At 31.6% G+C, this 19,204-nt stretch overlaps 1 protein-coding gene across 1 annotated transcript in view; it reads left to right on the top strand.

The window, feature by feature from the left end:
- SP2353 (EGF like, fibronectin type III and laminin G domains protein pikachurin) overlaps positions 1 to 18,087 on the top strand; it is a gene marked incomplete at its 5' end in the record, with an annotated part of 163,746 nt that extends 145,659 nt beyond the window's left edge. The window contains 8 exons of the mRNA XM_088237136.1: positions 3,281 to 3,426; positions 5,999 to 6,269; positions 8,260 to 8,411; positions 10,576 to 11,082; positions 13,409 to 13,552; positions 14,250 to 14,336; positions 15,794 to 15,897; positions 17,015 to 18,087. Of these exons, the coding sequence (XP_088093262.1) occupies positions 3,281 to 3,426; positions 5,999 to 6,269; positions 8,260 to 8,411; positions 10,576 to 11,082; positions 13,409 to 13,552; positions 14,250 to 14,336; positions 15,794 to 15,897; positions 17,015 to 17,175 (1,572 nt within the window). The remainder of the gene's footprint in view (positions 1 to 3,280; positions 3,427 to 5,998; positions 6,270 to 8,259; positions 8,412 to 10,575; positions 11,083 to 13,408; positions 13,553 to 14,249; positions 14,337 to 15,793; positions 15,898 to 17,014) is intronic.
- Positions 18,088 to 19,204: the final 1,117 nt, after the last annotated feature.

Here is a 19,204-nt window from a genome sequence, read left to right on the forward strand (position 1 = left end):
GTCGATTATAGTTTGTTTATTTATTGTACAGAAACAAACAGTAAACAATGAAATAAAAACTTTAAAAAGATACAGTTTTAAGACAGACCAGCGAAGTTTCTAAATAAATCATACATATTAAATTGTGGTTCAACAAAGGGGTGTGTTTGAGTGTATTTGTATAAGAGTAAGTGTAGAGGTGTGTTTGTGTGTATTTGTGTGGGAGTAAATGTTCAGGTGTGTGTAAGCGTGAGCATCATTAAATAGCAAGTGGGAGCGTATCACAGCCAGAAAGAATGAGTCTGAATTTATTTTTGAATAAATTAAGGGGCATGTTAAATATACCAATAAATGAAAAAAAAAAGCATTATAGTTTGAGCAATAGTTTCCTGAATATCACTAAATACAATGCCAAAAAAACATAGGTACTTGTGTATGGCTTCATTTGTTAAAAAAGAAAATATTATCATTACAATTAAATTGAAATGAAATACAAGAAAAAAAAATGTTTTTTGTTAACTCGGTCTTTAAAAAAAAGATCCCTAACAGATTCACACGGAGTAACCCCAGATTAACATTTTTTTAAATAAGAGGATTTAATTAAAATAATATAAAGAAAAATGTTTAACGTTTTTTAAATACAGTTAAATTTAATTATAAAATTTGCAATTAAGGATTAAGCATTTTCTTTGTTTTGATATTAAGGAATATCAATTACCTTAATTATTTATTTATTTATTTAACTTTTTGTAAATAATTTTATTTGTACATTGGCGGGCTTATTGCCAAGTGGCAATTTCTTCCAACCAACCAATAAAATTATAGTTTTATTTTTATAATTCAAGTTACATAACATATTCAATAGAAAATAAAAATTAAAAGCTTAGGATATATAAAAATAGAAATAAACGTATTTGTTTATACATTTCCTTAAATCAAAACTATTACTCAATGGGAAAGAGGAAAATAGAGGAAAAGGGAAAGGAGGAGAGATAAGGGAAGAGAAAGGAGATGTTTCTTCAGACGTGATTAACTTACCATTTTATAAAGAAATTTCCTATTGCATGATGACGAGTTACAAGATTTTGAATTTCATGAAAACAAGCGGACTCAGTACGATTTGAAAACGCAGCGTTATTTTTTGTTTATATTATATAATAATAGGTATCTTTTGTCAATGGACAGGTATTTTTCTATTTCTTAATCTGTTTAGAAAATTTGTTTTACTTTACATTAAACAAAATGAAAACTAAATATTTATTCGGTACATATTTTCACAAAAGCTTGCCATTAAGTGGATAGGACCGCTCGAAATTTCTGAGTTACGTAAATTTTAATATCATCTAAGCGTGTAGAGAGAGAGAGAGAGAGATGTTTGGACAGGAAATTCTGAAGATGGGACCATCTAAAAACACGAAATTATAAAGTGTTAACATTAAATTTAATGCAGTCAAATTATATCAACAAAATGGTTACCTTTAATGGTCCCGGACCTCACGGGGTTTGGGGATTTCTCCTTTGTTTTGAATCTGTCATCCTTGCAAAGTAATTTTTTTATTATTTTAAAATTAATAACATCGAACCCCATTTTTTTTGTCTAGAATTTTTTTAATGTACGCGGTCTACCGTTTTTTTTAAACATTTTTGTTCAGTTTTTATTGTTTATGAATGGAAATGTATTACTTACTGTGATTTAATTAAATATTTTAACAAATAAAAAAAATATATATATTACAACAGACATGAAGAACATTTTAGAGAAGGTAATATAGCAGTCAAGGCATCTACAGGGCATATGATCTGTCATTCAAAAAAATATTTTAATAAAAACTAACTACTTCGAACGACGTCACTAGTTCATACGAATCAACTAATTATAAGAGAACTGTGAAAGATATGCGGTTTACTTACCGTCAACGAACCAATCGGCAGAACTGACCAAGATGAAGTGGAAAAGAACTTGAAACGTCACACGCGGAGTAATTTCAGAAAAATAAATCCGACAATAGGCCCCTCCACAAAATAATAAAATAAAAGAACACAATATTTCCCCTGGGGAGCTGTGAATATGAACATGTTACAACAGAGATGAAGAACATTTTAGAGAAGGTAATATAGTATTCTAGACATCTGCAGGGCTTATGACCTGTCATTGGCTGGTTTAAGTGGCCGCTTTACACACCGCCTAACATTCACCATTCTGCCCATATTTGAACAGCTTTATTCCTTCAATTCTTTCATCTGTTAATGTTTGTGAAGTCGAAGAGTTGAAACCTTTATTTATGCGGGTAAGATTCATCTCATTGAATTATTTCTTATTTTATTTACATGGGCAGAATGGTAAATGGTAAGTGTAAAGTGGCCATTAAACCAGCCAATGACAGGTCATAAGCCCTGTAGATGCCTAGACTAGTACATTACCTTCTCTAAAATGTTCTTTATCTCTGTTGTAATATGTTTATTTTTCTTATTTGTTAAAATATTAAATTAAATCACAGTGTGTTATATATTTCCATACATAAACAATAAAAGCTGAACAAAAATGTTTAACTCATTAACAAAATATAAGAATTTATCGACAAAGTTCTAGTTTTCATTTTATTTAATTGATTTATTTTACGTATTTTAAACATTTCTGTCTTATAATTTGAAATTTGATTGATTGCATTTATTTTATTATTTTATTTATTATTATTATTTTATTTATTTTATAATTATTTTTTTAGTTTTTTTTAGTTTTATTTTATTTATTTTCTGTAAATCTTCGAGTACAAATAAAAAGTATTTTGCTTAAAGCAATACCAAAGCCAACCAAAACTGGTCAAAAGAAGAGTTGGTCTATGAAGACCAAGGAAACTTTTATGCTAAGCCAAAAATTTTTTTTTGTTTAACTTTTAAGTATGCTATTATCAGCGCTATGATTTTTTAAATGTTGTTTTTCTTAAATTAATCCGCGTGTGACGTCTCAAGTTCTCTTCCGCTACTTATCGGTTAGTTCTGCCGATTGGTCCGTTGACGATAAGTAAACCGGAAACCTTCCACAGCCCTCTTATCATTTGTTGATTCATGTGAATTAGTGACGTCATTCAAAGTAGTTAGTTTATATTAAAATGTGTTTCTTACATTTTCAAGAAACTTTTCCGTATAATTTATAGCTTTTATTTTTACCGCGCGTCAAAAAATATTTTTTGTATCCAATTCCCCGAAGGCGTTCCTCATTATTCTCGGCCTTCCTCGTTTTCAGCTAAGCATTGAAATTATGTAATAGAATTGTCAAATAATAATGTTACTTTTTCCTTAGGTTACTTTGAAAGCTGGTGCCAATAATGGACTTGTCATGTATAACTCTCACAGGGTGGATGGAATGGGGGATTTCTTCGCCCTCTATTTAAAAAATGGACACGTGGAATTCGCTTTCGATCTTGGGACCGGGCAGGGCATAATAAGGTATGTCACATAATCTGCTGAATATGTTACTAGGTTTAGTAAGCATCTGTGCCCTGATTAGGTACAATGGGAAGGTAAACGTCTTTCCGATAGGGTGGATCCTCCTTAGTTGACGAAGATTCATTTTTAGATCGGGTATTACAGCGAAATAAAAATACACAAAAACTTAGACTTGAATATGAATCGGCTTGTGGTCCTGTGGCTAGTGTCTCGGACTCACCGACCAATGGTCCGTGGTTCGAATCGTACTCTACTCCAACTTTATTTCCATTTTCTAATAGTGAGTTACTATCTACAACTCGCTGAAAATGGCAGTAAAAATGAAATATTTGGGTAAATCATAAGAACGCATTTATTTATTTTTCTTTAAAAATATATGTAAACATATATTAGTTATTAATTTGAAATACCCAGTACCTACACTACCACTTTTTTTTAAAAATATTTTTTTTCAAAGGAATAACCCGCTATCCTCTATTTTGAGGCTTGTCAGCAGGTAAGATAGAGGAGATATGGAAGAAGGTAATGAAAAATACATCATAACACCCAGACCAATTGAGAAAAAAAAACTTTCTTGGATTTACAATATTTGAGTTTGTCCAAATGTTCGCAGACAAAATACTGGATTTCACTCCCTCGGGAGTCATTTAGATTAAAAAATTACAACAGGGATGGAGAATACCTTAAATAAGGGAATATGGAAGTCAAGGCATTTACTGAGCTTATATTTTTTTTTTTTTTTTAATTTAAATCTTAAAGTAGGGCACACATATCATACATATTGTTATGTGTGTTCTAATAATAACATTGCAAATATATTTAATTTATAAATTGTTTATCACATATGTCTTGACCATTATTTTAAATTTTGATATGTTTTTTTCTTCATAAATATTTTTTTCCATTTCGTAATACTTTTTAATTGCTTTAAATAAAATTGAATTGTAAAAATGTAATGTAATAATTTTGATAAAATAATTTAAAACTCCGTTGTATCGTCAACTAAGGCAGATCTCCGCTATTTGTTTACAAAATCATTTTCTATCTCAAAACATTAATATTTTTTAAAAGGTCAGTTCATAAAATCGTTAGAACATTTTCATTAAATTTACGTTACACTTAATATCAATATTTTTTTCTAATATTTTTCAAATTCGATTCAAAATACTCGTATTTTGGGGGTTTCGATTTCGTTTATTTATTCGGGAAACTCATTATAAAAATGAAACCCTTGTACCTAGACGAGTTTTGAAACTCATGTGATATGAGAAAACAGGTAGGGGAGTTCTGCTTAAGATGACATACCTGATAAGATGACATACTGGTAATAAACATTAAATCATTAACTTAAGAGTCTTGAAATATAGTTTAAGCAACGTGTACAAATAGAGCTAATATTACAATTATATACAGCGGATAGTGCGCGCAAATGCGTCGTGTTGATTTTTGCTTTTCACTTTTGCATGAATGGCAGGTTTGTGATACTTTAAGTTTTATTACGTTATTAACGTGGATCTTATTCTTGGAGTGTAGCGAAGAAATAAGGATCATGTCAAGATTTTTGGATAAACATAACAAACATTTTGTTTCTATACGTAAATCAACACGGTCTAAGATGACATACGAAAAAAATATAAGAGGAATAAAAAAAACATTTGAAAAAGTTCACGAAAATAAAGTGTTAATAGAGTCATACGTAAAGAACGTCTAAATTATGATTTTGCTTCTGTTTACAGTAAAAATATGACCCAAGATGATTATCCACCATGGTGGATTGCAATTATTTTTATGGCAAATGCAAAACCAGGAGAAAATCTGATGATTGTCAATTATGTGCAAGGTGGTGCCACACATTGTGTGCTGACATACCATCTAAAAAAAACATTAAGATAAATGCAGATGCACGCGAATTATGCAAAAAAGAGCAGTGCGTCATCTTAGACACACTCGTGCCATCTTAAGAACGTGTAAAATGTCTTGTTTTTTTCTATAATTACTATAATTCCATTGAAATTGAATGTTAACATCACAGGCGCCATGGCGCAGTTGGTAAGACGGCCAACTGTGACACTGGCGTCGTGGGTTCGATTCCCGCCAGTTGCAAGAAAAAAAATCCTAGAAATATGTTTTTTCTCAATTGGTCTGGGTGTTGTGGTGTATTTATCATTACCTCCTTCCATATCCTCTATATCCCACCAGCTGACAAGCCTCAAAATAGAGGCTTGGCGGGTTATTATTCCTTTTTAGAAAAATTTTAAAATATATTTTTATTAATTAAAGCAGATAAATAGTACACGTTGTTTTGTATTTTGTTATTAAAAATAATTATCTTAAATACGAATTTCTCCTTTAAGTATGTCATCTTAAGCAGAATACGCCTACATGCACATGAGACAAAGCTTCTCACATTTGACCCATTGAAATAGAATGAGTTGGAATTGGTCAGATAATTGCCAGACTCATTAGACATAATATATTAGAGAGCATGAAGTGAGAAATTCGTGTGCTCACAGGTAAAGTAAGGGAAAGGGTGATACTGAATTATAACTTTTTATATTTTTTTTATTTTTAGGAGTCCAAAGAAGATCGATCTCCAAGAGTGGTATACGGTAAACGTCTCCAGAACGGGTCGGCTAGCAATCCTCACTCTGATCTCTCACTCCCTGGCTCCTGAAAACGATAGGGACGAGTTCACCGTATCACAGTCCGCTCAAGGACTCACTACCGGGGCCTTTACCCAACTGTCGCTGTCCCAAAACCTATACTTGGGAGGGCTACCCCAGTACAGAGCTGTCCAAAAACGAATAGGGATCAACGAGTCTTTTACGGGATGCATACAAAAGGTCTAAAAAAAAAAAAGTAAAATATACATAAGCGTTTTACGCCACACACGATTTTTTTAACCTAATGTGCGTGTGAAAATCAAAACATAATTTAAAGTCACAGCTAAAAAGTAAATTAACCTAGAAGGAACATACCTGTGGCAGTAAATTTTATAAGCCTTTATTTATTTATTTGACGGACTTATGCAGTCCATTCTAGCGATGGTAAATACAATTTCTTATAATAAATACAGGCACTAATAAAATAAAATACAATTAAATAAAATTAAAGCTAGGACAATAAAAAAATTAAATTACTACCTCAAGACAAGATCCGGCATATCTTAGTGATTTTTTAGATCTATAAAGACTTACACCAAAAATTCCAGATCTTATCTCGAATTTACAATACGACACAATCGGGACATTGGTGCATGCAAGCCATAGTTTGTGCTGTGTTGATCGAGGAACAGCACATTATTATTTCGCAACCGGCGGATTGGAACATTGAATGCCACTTGTTCCAGTAACAAAGATACATCAATTAAGCCATTCAGTAAATTAAACATAAATATGGAGTCGATGTTATTTCTACGTTTTTGTAGACTTGAGATTTTTTACATTGACTCAATTTCTCCGTAAGTGTAGTTTCCCCTCTCGAGGCCAATCATCCATGCTACTTTTCTTAGCAAACGATGTTGCACCGATTCGAAATTTATGTAAACTATAAGCATCAACGAAGTGCTTTCTCTTTCCAAGTTAGGTCTGCTGATGTCTGTTAATAGTTTTACATCTGCTGAATATGTTTTTCGGTAGTTTTTTCGTCACTACGGCAAATTCGAACCAGTTTACGAATAAAACTGACGGGACTGACGAGACTGATCGCTGACCATTCCGAAATAAATCACAAGGATTTACCGCAAGAGCTAGTATCTTACATGGTAGACTACTACAGGTAACAAAGATGATAAACGATAACAGGACACAAAATACCGTGATCTCTTTGAGTGTAATGGGGGACTATTGATGTCTATGAGTAGTCCGGCTTCTTTTGAATAAGTTTTCTGTGATTTCCTTTTCATTAAACAAATGTGGAAAAGTTCCCATAAATGTCAACAGCCTAAATAGCTAACAATAAAAAGTAAATAGCCCTTTTCTAATATTACTCAGAAGATAGCCAGGAAACAAAAACCCCTTTTAAAATATAAACTTTGTACATTATAAGCGAGGTCAACAATTTAAATAAAAATATATATACAGGTGTTCTTTAAACCTTGTCACATCCGAAACCACGATGATCAGAATGAGCAAGAAGACATACTGGCAGATTAAAATATTTTTTTAGAACGAATAAAATTTACAAAAATAAAATATCAAATAAAACAACTGGTTGCTAACTTATGCGGGGGAGAAACGAGGAGAGGGGAGGGGGAGTCTGATACACTGTCAACCGCGTGGCCATGCCCTCCTCGCTTCTCCCCTGCAGAGGTCAGTAACCATTTGTTTTTTTCATATTTTTTTTTTAATTTCTTCATTCTAAATATTTTTTTTAATATACTAATATGTCTTCTTGCCCATACTGATCATCGTGGTTTCGGATGTGACAGGGTTTAAAGAACACCCTGTATAAAATATCCCACCAGATCCTCACATAATAAAAACATCTAAAGGTTAGAATACCCATTACAGAACCTTAATCACACAAGGCAAATAATAAAACTCTCTATTAAAAAATAAATAAGTCCTATAGATCTTCACGGTCTCTACCGAAAAAAGGCTCTTCTCCATCCGCTGATGCATGTTTGTGACTGAAAACTGTTGGCATGCGAATTTCCCTAAAGCCTCATTTTAAGTCTGCGACCCTCTTGATCTTCATCTGATAAAAAACACAAGTGCCCTACTCCACTTTGTACAACGAAGTAAATGATTTGTATTACTCACCGGCAAACTAGCAAAGGCTGCTTGCCTAAAATGATGACCCAAAAATGATAATATTTTTTCAACGTTTCAGGTTGTCATTAATGATCACGAGGTCTCAATAGTGTCCTCAGCTCTCGGAGGAGTCAACATAGATGGCTGTCCCCATGCCTGCATACCGGGAGCTTGTGGAGAAGCATTCTGTCGACCGAGACTACATCACTACACTTGTGTCTGCAGCCCTGGGTAACCCTTCATTTTCAGTGTTTCAATACAATCAAAAAGCAGTTATATTCTTTCTTATTGCTACGAATGAAGAAGACCTGCAATTCTTCATTACAAAAGTCTACGATGTATTCAAGGAGAGTGATTTCTGATGAATGTTAAATGTTGGCGGCCTCTGTGGTGTAATCGCTAACAAACTCAACTCACGCACGGAAGGTTCCGGGTTCGATTCCCGGTGAAAACACATAAATTAAATGTGGGTCTCAGACCTGTTGTGGTGCAAAAATATTTTTTTTTTAATTTAAGATCATATGACAAGGGAATTAAAATTTTAGTAGGAAAAATAACTATTGAAATGGTCGAATGGGAATATCGTAGTGAAAGAAACTGAGATACCGCGAAACCGTCCAATTTTGCCATGGATGGATATTTTGCCCCAAAAGTCTAATCGATGATCAACCTTTAAAAAAATATATTTCCATTTGATTTCGGTAAATTTGGTACATTAAGGACGAAAGAAGATTTATGTCACTAACTTCCCTCAGAAGCTTTAGTCGCTAACTTTACTCGGTGGCTTGTCAGAAACTGTCAAAGAGCGAGTGTAATTTGTTGCGGGCCAATTACGACTCTGTGTTTTTTAATATACTGCTCAATAGCAAAGACAAAGGTAAGTTTTTCTTGTTGCATAATATAGACAAAGGTTTTTAGATCATGTCCTGTTTATATTATGTGCTGTCAGTAGCTTAAATCTAGAATTATGACGATGGGCAAATTAAAAGGCGTAAGTTGAGCCTCTGGGTTGTCAATTTTGCCCAAACGAAAAAATGTGTTAGGGTTGTCACTTTATTATTTTAATGATTAGTTTAAATTAAATCAAAACTATTATGAAGGTTTTGCACACATAAGGTATTTTAGAATTTCAAAAATATTATCATTATTGTGGATAATTTAATTAAATTATTTTTTGCCTTTCTTAATTTATTTGATAATATGTTTTTATATTCCTTATATTACTTTTTAATAGTTTCTGAAGCATTTATCATTTTTTGCGTGGTATACAATTTGTTTCTACATGAGATCATTTTCATTGTCTTGAGTTAACCAGCCTCCATTATTATCCACCCTTAAACGATATTTTTTCACTTTCGTGGCTATGAACTTTGATTCCAAAATAATTTATATTAATTTTTTTAATTAATGTCGTCTAGTTTTAACCTTTTTAGTTGTTCGTTAACTATATTCCTGAAACAGTTATTATTTCTCACAACATAGGTATAAGTATTTGCCATTTCGTTAAATGTCTGTACCTACCTGATATTAAAAATTGTCATTTAGGTAATTGAGACTAGGATTATTGGTATTTGTACTTAAATAAAACATTTCTTGAAATTAACGAGATTTATTAATTTTTCTTAAGTTATTAACCAGATTTTGACAACCCTAAGGCCTATAAATTGCTTGTATGAAAACAAATAGAGTTTGGCAGGTAAATTTTCCCAATTGTTTTTAGACGAATATTTTATTAGTTAGCCATTGAAAATATACTCAAACGACAATTTTGCCCTTGAATTAATAATGCAATAAAGTTGTTCTTAGACAAGAACGTCATATGAGCTACAGTTCAACAAATAATGGTTGCGGGCAAACATGGAGGAACATGGAGGTAATTTTGCCCGCCATCAAAATTTAAAATTGCTTGAATCGCATTTAAATATGACTGAATTTACAATTGTAGCCCAATTCAATGATTACCAAGGTCATTCTTCGTAATTAAAAAGTAAAGCACAACTTACATTTTTTTGGAGAAAATTAACATAATTGCAAAAAACGGGCAAAATTGGACGGTTTCGCGGTAGAATAGATTATTTATGCTTGTTAAAACTCAACGAAATGCAGATTGCAACTTTGAAATTGATAGTTTATATCGATAATTACTTCAACTAGGTAGCTTAAAAATGAGCGTTCGTGAGTTACAAGTCATAAATCACGACTTGTCTATTTGTAGCATTCATGGAGGAAGATACAAATATGTGTTTTTAGTGGGTAACTCAAAAATGCTAATTTTGAGGTTACCTAGTTGTCGTAACTGCCCCACGATATGAAATAAGTATATGTTCATTATATCATATGCATCGTACATCGTACCTGATAATAACTGGAAATAATATATTTTTTATTGTTTCAGAATTAAAAATGAAAAATGTACTATCTTCCTCAACGAAACATCAGAACCTCACGTCCATGTGAGCAACCACACGCACTCACACGGACATTCTGAAAAAATACGCTATGTCCCTTATAAACAATCAAACTCTTCCATCCATAGAAGCATTGTGGCCAAGAAAGGTCCAAAACCGTACATCTTTTCACAATTTCGTGATGAAAACAAGGACAATATCGATGCAACGTTCATAACTACCGCATCTCCTACGGAAGAATCAGAAATCTCTGATGTTCAAACAGATTGGGTGCTAAGTGACGCTAAAGACAATGCATCTAAATTGAGCTTCTTAAACAGTCAGGTGCATGTTGGACGTTTAATCGAAGAAGACAAAAGTATAATGAAAGATGAACTATGGAGTACTCTAGAGTCTAAACAGACTTCAAAATATTTAGACCTCTCTGAAGATATCCCTAGCTTCGAAGGATATGACAGTTTCATCAAAATAACAGATCCACTTGCTTTAAAAAGGTAAAAAAAACTACGTACATATTAATTATTATAGTCCTTAAAATGTAACATGATTAGAATGACAGTTGTCAGAAAAAGTGACGACATAACTTTGTAGCAACGTCAAAGGAGTTATGTATATTGACACACGAAAAATCATTTGTATCTGGCGTGATAATTTTTTTTTTATTACAATGCTTAAAACATAAATCAACATTAATCAGCTTCAAAACTAAAAAAAACTAAAATAAGCCTAATTATTTACGACGTTCTAAAGCTAGGGTTTCCTAGGACAGCGGTGCCCGTATCTTAACGGCCGTAGTGAACGGTGATGCGATGGGAAGCCGTCGTAACGTCGTCTAGAGAGTGGTTTCCTAGGGAAACGGTGTTAAATAGTGTTGATAACACCGTTTTCCTAGAAAACCACACTCTAGTCATCGTTACGACGGCTGTCCACCGCATCACCGTTCACTACGGCCGTTAAAATACGGGCACCGCTGTCCTAGGAAACCCTAGCTTTACAAGGTTACATCATTTTGCAAAAACGTTAGAGATGGGACAAATTGATCAATGTAAATTGATCGAATAAAAAAATTATTCGTTTGATGTTGTTCATGAAAAAAGTATAAATGTCTCATTTTTTGGTGAACAATTGTGTTATACACACTACAATAGGCTAGTTTTTTCGATTTTTATATCAATTTTCGGAAACAGAGTTTCGTGATTGCATGAAATAACTGATAAAATCGATTTGATCAGTGATCAGTAATTTCCCATCACTAATTAAATTAGTTTGACAGCTGTCATTCTAATCAAGCTATATTTTAAGGACTATAGTTACAGTATTAGTTATGCGCATAACAATAAGCCATCTTTTTTTTTTCATGGAGTCTTTATTCAATAAAATATACACATTATTACAATATAAATACATTATAAAGTAAACAAAGTATTAAAATATATTTTGTCACGATAAACTATTCAATAATAGTTGGTCATCGGGTGCTCAGACATTGGTTTTGATTAATAATCAAATCAAAAGAGTACAGACATAATACTGTATACATATAAAATAATAAACATACAATAAAATAAAATAATGAACAGATAAAAATAGTTTAAAGAAAAAAAAAATTAAAGAAAGAAAATAGAGTAAAATAATACAATTAAAATTAAAGAATAGCAATTTACTTGAATATTTGAAAATTGTATTAGAATAAAAGATGGATCTTTAAATGAATTAGGTACCAAATGAGCCATGCAATAATAAGCCACAACCCAAAAAATTATAAGTGTTTTGATTCGAGTTAAGCCCAGTTGAATGCCTACTTTAAAAACGAGTTTTTAAGACAAAGGTGTTAGATGTTAATATAAGTTATGGCTGTATTGTTCCAAATTAAAAAAAATAGCACCAAAAGTAAAAGCAAATTTTCTCTTCTACGAGATATTGTATTTGCTTTTATGTTACAAATATTATTTTATTTGACTACAAGCGTTCAAAATACAATATCTTGTAGGACAGAAAACTTTATTTTGACTGACGTTACAACCTTTATAATTTTGTTTTACTTTTGGTCCTCATTTCAAATTTTAAAAAAAAACGGACGAAACTTATTCAAACCAAAAACATACGTACAAATAAATTTGAAAAATCTTCCCTTAATAATATTCTTATTGTCGTGGCGCCAGCAAAATCTGTTAAGTGAAGGTCTTTATTTAGTATTTTTAATTTCACATTAAGGTTTTACATTTTTTTCCAACAAAAAACACTTAATCGTTTTTTTGAATAAAATTACCAAGTTATAAAAATACTTTTAAAAAAAACAATTGCGTTATATCCGGGGGTTTAGGATGTGTCTAGAAGAGTTCACACTACCTACGCACACATCCAAGCCTTTTCGCCGCACATTTATATTAACAGCACGCACAGTTTGGGCGCGTGTTGGTTGCGTAGGTGAGATCTGGGGGCAGAAGAGGTATCATATAATCATATTTTTTATAAGACGACTTACCTAATCAATTGTTTTTTCATATTTGAATTTTTCCTTTCATTCCTACTCCAAATATATAGGTCATGTTACATTCAAGTCCGCGTTATGTTCGGGCAAATACAGTATGCAATTTTTCTTTTTCTTGTAAATAAAAAAATACATTGTTTCATCGATCTCGTACAAAATGTTTAAAATGGTATTTACTCGATCTTGCTGGCTCGTGTATTACGTAGATTCTTAATGCTGAGACAACGAATTTTGCTGGTCATCCTAAATTTATAATTAAAGGAACTTTACTAATTAAATGAACTATAATAATTAAATAAAACCAATGTCTTTTTTTATATTGCTTATAGGCTTAGCAGCCATGCAGTTGACATAAACATCAGATTCCGTAGCCATTCTTCAGAAGGACTTCTTCTCTGGTTGGGAAGAGATGGAATGGCTCCTGGCGATACCTTCATGTCTCTTGGAGTCGAAGCTGGTCTTTTGACATTTAGGTTAATATGTTAAAGTAGTCTCTTTTTTTTAACTGAAGGCATTAATTACTAAATGTATTTAAATGGTTGATAAGTGTGAAGTACTTATCAACACTTGCACCAATGATTATTGTATTATAGTGATTCTGAGTCCTTGTAATGAATAGAGGGATATTTATCTCTTTTCAGTTAGTGACAAAGTGCTAGCGCCCATTTGATCCAGTGCTGTTTATGGAGCCATTAATAATGCAACCAATTAATTCTCATTATTCAATACATAATTAACTTTTTTCTAAATGTCCAAGTTTTGTAGATCATGTTAGAAAAATATAAATAAATTAATATCAATAAATATAAAAAATGTATTCAGAATTGTGTCTTTGTAATTTTGAAATTACACCGCGCGTGATGTCACAATTCTCGTCGGAGAGCTCTGCTGATTAGTGAGTTAGCTTCCCGAAAACAGGAAATCTATCACATCACTATCATCGGTTTATCCGAGTGAACTTGTGGCGTTGTTTATTTTAGTCAAACCATTTTTCTTACATTTTCAAGAAACTTCGATATACAATAATTAAATGCTGTAATTTTTACCGGGTGTAAGAACACATTTTTTATATCTAATTTCCAGTAGCACTGACTTCCTAATTATCTCTTTTGCAGTTATACGCATATATTTAAGAAAATATTAATTTTAATAATGACCATGATTTTCCAGATATGACGCTGGCAATGGTGAAATTATTATAAGGGCGAACCAAACTAAAGTTGACGATGGATTGTGGCATAGAGCGAGAGCAGTCAGGTAATATAAATCAAATAAATTTATTATTTATATTAAAAGCATTAACTTTATGGTCAAATATTTAAACTGACAACTTTGGGTGATTTTCGTCTTCTCCAAGCGGATATATCTAATAAATGTGAATGGTGAAGGTGAAACAAACAGTGTTCGGTCACGTCCTTTACTATGGGTCAAAAAATATTTCCATGTAGTGAATAAAAAAAAATATAAAAAATATGTGCAAGTAATTAAATATTTTCCTGAATACTTCGTGTACTTTGGTGATGGTGTATTTTAGTAATTAGATAATATTATCCGATAAAGTGTGAGTCTTGACAGAGAGATGGGTACGTCTGAAAACCGGTGAAAAAAAAATTCGAAGGCCGATAAGTAGTTATACAATAGTTTGCACTACCATTAGTTCAAATTAATTCCGGTTTTATTTTAAATAAATAAATATTTACTAGCAGTTACACGCTAGGATATTCGGACCTCGCTTTATCGGCCCTGAGGGCCTCAGTTGATCGGCCCTTCAGGCCTCATTTAAATTATTAGAATCTCGGGCACTATGAAATTTCATCCTTTTGAGCCTCACAATTTATTTTTTGAAAAATATTTATTTTAAAATATAAAGATTGCTAAATATAATAATAACCCAGGAGTGTGGTTCCGTGGGTAGTGTCCCGGACCCAGGGATCAGAGGTCCGAGCATCGTACCACACTCTACCACAACTTGGTTCTCATTTTCTAATAAATAAATAGGTAAATCATAAAAACACAAATATTTATTCAAAAAAATGGATGAAATAATAATTATCTGTCACCCAGAATAATGCTTAGAACACAAATATTTATTTAAAAAAAAAATAATAATCTGTCACTCAGAATAACGCTGTAAAAACCACTCAGTTATAATATTTTTTAAATCCCGGCAACCTGCGTGGTGAAATGGTTAAAACCCTTGACTCACGCATAGAAGGTTCAGGGTTCAACTCTTGGTGAGAACACAAAAATTAAATGTGATTTTTCTCAAACCTAAATCTTCCCCTTCAAGCCCAGATCCTTAATGTATTAGGTTATTATGTAGGGGGCGAGCTCTTTAACATCCTCAGGTTTAACCAGTGCAGTGGTCCCCCGAGGATGAGGTTCCTTTTATGATGTAAAGCGTCACAATCACATAGAATGTGTATAGATGTTTCCTCATCTGCCCTGCAAGTACCCGAGATGAATGTTTTTTTCTACGGCCGTGAGAGCGTTTGGAATATCCCCCATGGGTTCAATTCCCGGTACTAAAAAAAAGATATCATTTTTCTTAACACAAGGTATTTGGTCCTGCAATACACCACGGTTGTCAGGTCTTTTGGCCTGTGGTGCAAACAAATATTAAAACAGGTGCATTGAAAAATGTAGCTGCATTGTGTTCAATTGCTAAGAGGTGCTTTTAAAATACACTATTTTCATGTATTTTCTATTTACAGGAAGGGTCAGTCTGGAGTTCTTGAGATAGATGGACTTGGAGCAGTTGGAAAGGCCTCTCCTGGTCGAATGAGACCTCTGAACACAGATTCTGGGCTATTCATAGGTAATCAATATTGTTTATATAAATTGGTGGAAAGAGGAGATCCGAAAGTTTTTAATTTTGACATAAAATTTTCAAAAACAAAAGCATTTGCTGCTGGTATCACCAATTTAAGCAAATTGGATGACTGCGTAAAAGAAAAACATACCTCTTAGGAATGTGAAACGATTCAAAGGCATTTCGGTCGACCAGCTAAAAAACCATTTGGATGCTTTTTTTAAGGAAGAAAAATGCAAACAAAAAGCAGTACAAACGATATAGGTGCACCAGCAAAGGCTGCCTGCCCTTAAGAAATGTAATAAATAAATCATTTTTAGTATTGTTTAACATAGGGTATAATATGGCTAGAACATGCCGATAGAAAATCATGTAAATGTTCAGGAGGGTAAAATGAAGAAATCAAATTTTATGTAAAATAGACCTAATAAATTAATTGTTTATTTTTCTATGGCGATATTAATATTGTTTTTTGTCTTTTGATTTGCAATATTCTTGTTTTTTACCTGATTTTTACTGCAAAATTCATGTATCTATTTCTTTTCAATTTTGTAATACTACCAAATGCATATTTTATTTCAACATTTGAATACTCAATTCTCTACCGTGAGAATAATTTTATGTCATCTTTAATGATAGAACGTCCTGGGTCCTACTAGCAGGACATTACGACTTACTGATAAAACATATATTTTTGGTTATATTAGGATATCTATACCTGCTAGCAGGATACAGTTTTTGTATGTAGTGCGCCTCTTCCTTTTTTAGCAAAATTTTAAAATCATGTTTCTAGGATCAGCCTGGCCAAAATAGTGGGTTTATAAGACCTGGCGACTGCGTATAGGTAAAAGAGACATTTTTTTATGAACACAGTGTCAAAAACACCCGGAGTCACGCATGGGGCTTGGGTTCTGCCAGCAGGACGACCCTCATTCTATCTTTTCAGAAGGACACGGCATTGGATGCTCTAATATTAAGATGTTGTCATGTATCGTTTCACCTGTGTACCTTATGCTTCAAATGTAATTCGGTTAATTTATTTGTCACTAGTTTGAAGTATAGAGCTACGGAATTGAGAACATAATTTTCAAAAAGTTTGTATCTTTAAACAAATATTTTCCAGGTGGCATGGCAGCTATCTGGCCAGAAACAGTGGGGCGTTACAACGTCGGCCTAAAAGGCTGCATTTCAAAGCTGATTTTAGATAGAGACCTGCAAATCCCTATCAACTTGTCATCACACGACCACAAAACCTTAAGAAATGTTCACAAATGTCCACCCTAGAACACAAACGGACACTTCTAGAAAATTCTAATTAAGGATTGCACTCGTGAAACTAAAGTGTGTGTGTGAGTGTTAGGATTTATTTACATAGATTGCTTTTAGATATTGTGATGTTAACATTCCCCGGATACATAGTAAGTACACTAGATTCCAATTATATAAGAATTGTCACAATGAATTATGCCAAAAACTGTTTTATTATTTTAATAAATTTGTGTGCACTTATGACTAACTCAAATATTTCAATTGAATAGTTATTTTCAGCTAGTGATAAAAATAGAAAAATATGTTCTACAGTTTGAAGATAATAGACTAAATAAAAAAGCAATGAAAAACAAATTTAAATTTTCGTTTTTGTAAAGAAATATAAAGATTGTTAATCAAACAAATTTTGTGGTATTTTTCGTTAATTAAACCTTCAAATATCATTTAAAAATACATATTAATATAGTTTAAATATTTTAGTTCAAACTACTTATCACGTATTTATGATTTCTTTTTTTTTGTTAAGTTAAGAATGTTTTTGTTGTAATCATGTAATTTCTACAGTATGTTTATACTAAAATATTGATGTTCATATCGGCTGTTGAATGACTGAAATTTTTCTATAATTTATAGTTTGAAACAAATTACTGGGACAAATTTAAAGTTATATTTTATCTCAGTAAAATAATGTTTTTTTTTATTTTTCATTTATTAATTCATACAAAAGTACATTTTACCATAGAATTATAATATACTTCTAATTCTATGCATATTACAAAAATAATAATAACGTATCCCTAACTCTATGAGGCCTTGGCCTGTGTTAAGTTGGGATACAACAGAATAGAAAGTAGAAGCATGTATATATTTAAGAAGGATTCAAAATTATTTGACAGATACTTATCTGTAATTGTTCCAATTAATCAATAGTGAAAAGAAAAGCATCCTATTATTTTCAAGATGGATTTAGTTAGGAAGTTCTTAATTAGTTACATTTTGGATTCATATTTAAGGAACGTTTATCTATGGATTTAAGAAAGAACCGAAAGTCAACTAAATGGAACATATCAGTTTTTGGCATAATTAAATTGAAATGCATTTGTTTGAAGGTTATAGTTTCATCATTATTATAGCATAGCCTTTAATTTGGTGATTGCATAATTAAATAGGATCTGTTTCATGAAAAAAAACTACTTGGTATAAATTGTTCAAAATTAATTGATTTATGTATAAAAAATCTGTATTACTTTTGATTCACTCGTGCTTTATTAAGTTATTAATTTAAAACATCTTAAGAACTAATATAAAATTTTAACAAGATGACATTTAATACTAAAAATTATCGAGAATATGTTTTTAATGGATATGAAATATTTGAAGACTTTCCATTACTTTTGTTTCTTAAGGTAACTCATTGTACCATTTAAAACCCTTATACATGCGTTATGGGACTCTTTTTTTCCTAATTGGTTATCTCCCAATTTTTTTTTTCTTTCTGGTTTAATTAAAAAAACGTTTTTTAATGTATCTAGAAATCAAACTTTTTAAATTAACAAAATAAATCACAGGTGATAGAAATACAAAAATGAATACAGAAATACGAGTTTTGATATATGATTGTGTTTTTTTTTCATTGTTATTTCAAATGTTACACATTATTTTATTTTTATTGTAATTTTACCATAAAAAATAATAATATTATAAAAGTCTAAAATATTTAAAGATATTTTGACTCATTTAAAGAATTATAATAATATATTTTAGACATGACAGACATATGAAATGAAAATTATATTGCATATTTATATCATCTACAGATAATCACTTCTAAAAATGATAATCGTTAGGAAAAAAACTAATTGTATCATGAAACAGGTCTTGATGCCATAATTTATTTAAGTTTTATGAAAACAAACTCTATTTCAATGTTGTTCATTCCATTGTGAAGAAAACTAAGTGTTCTTCTACATTTATATACTAAGATAATTAAATGTGTATATAAATTAACTATTTATTGATAAGCCCATTGTCATCAAAATACAAA

The sequence above is a fragment of the Micrasema longulum genome, unplaced genomic scaffold (genome assembly GCF_059751315.1).
Source record: "Micrasema longulum isolate JH-2025_06_02 unplaced genomic scaffold, ASM5975131v1 h1tg001653l, whole genome shotgun sequence".
NCBI lineage: Eukaryota > Metazoa > Arthropoda > Insecta > Trichoptera > Brachycentridae > Micrasema > Micrasema longulum.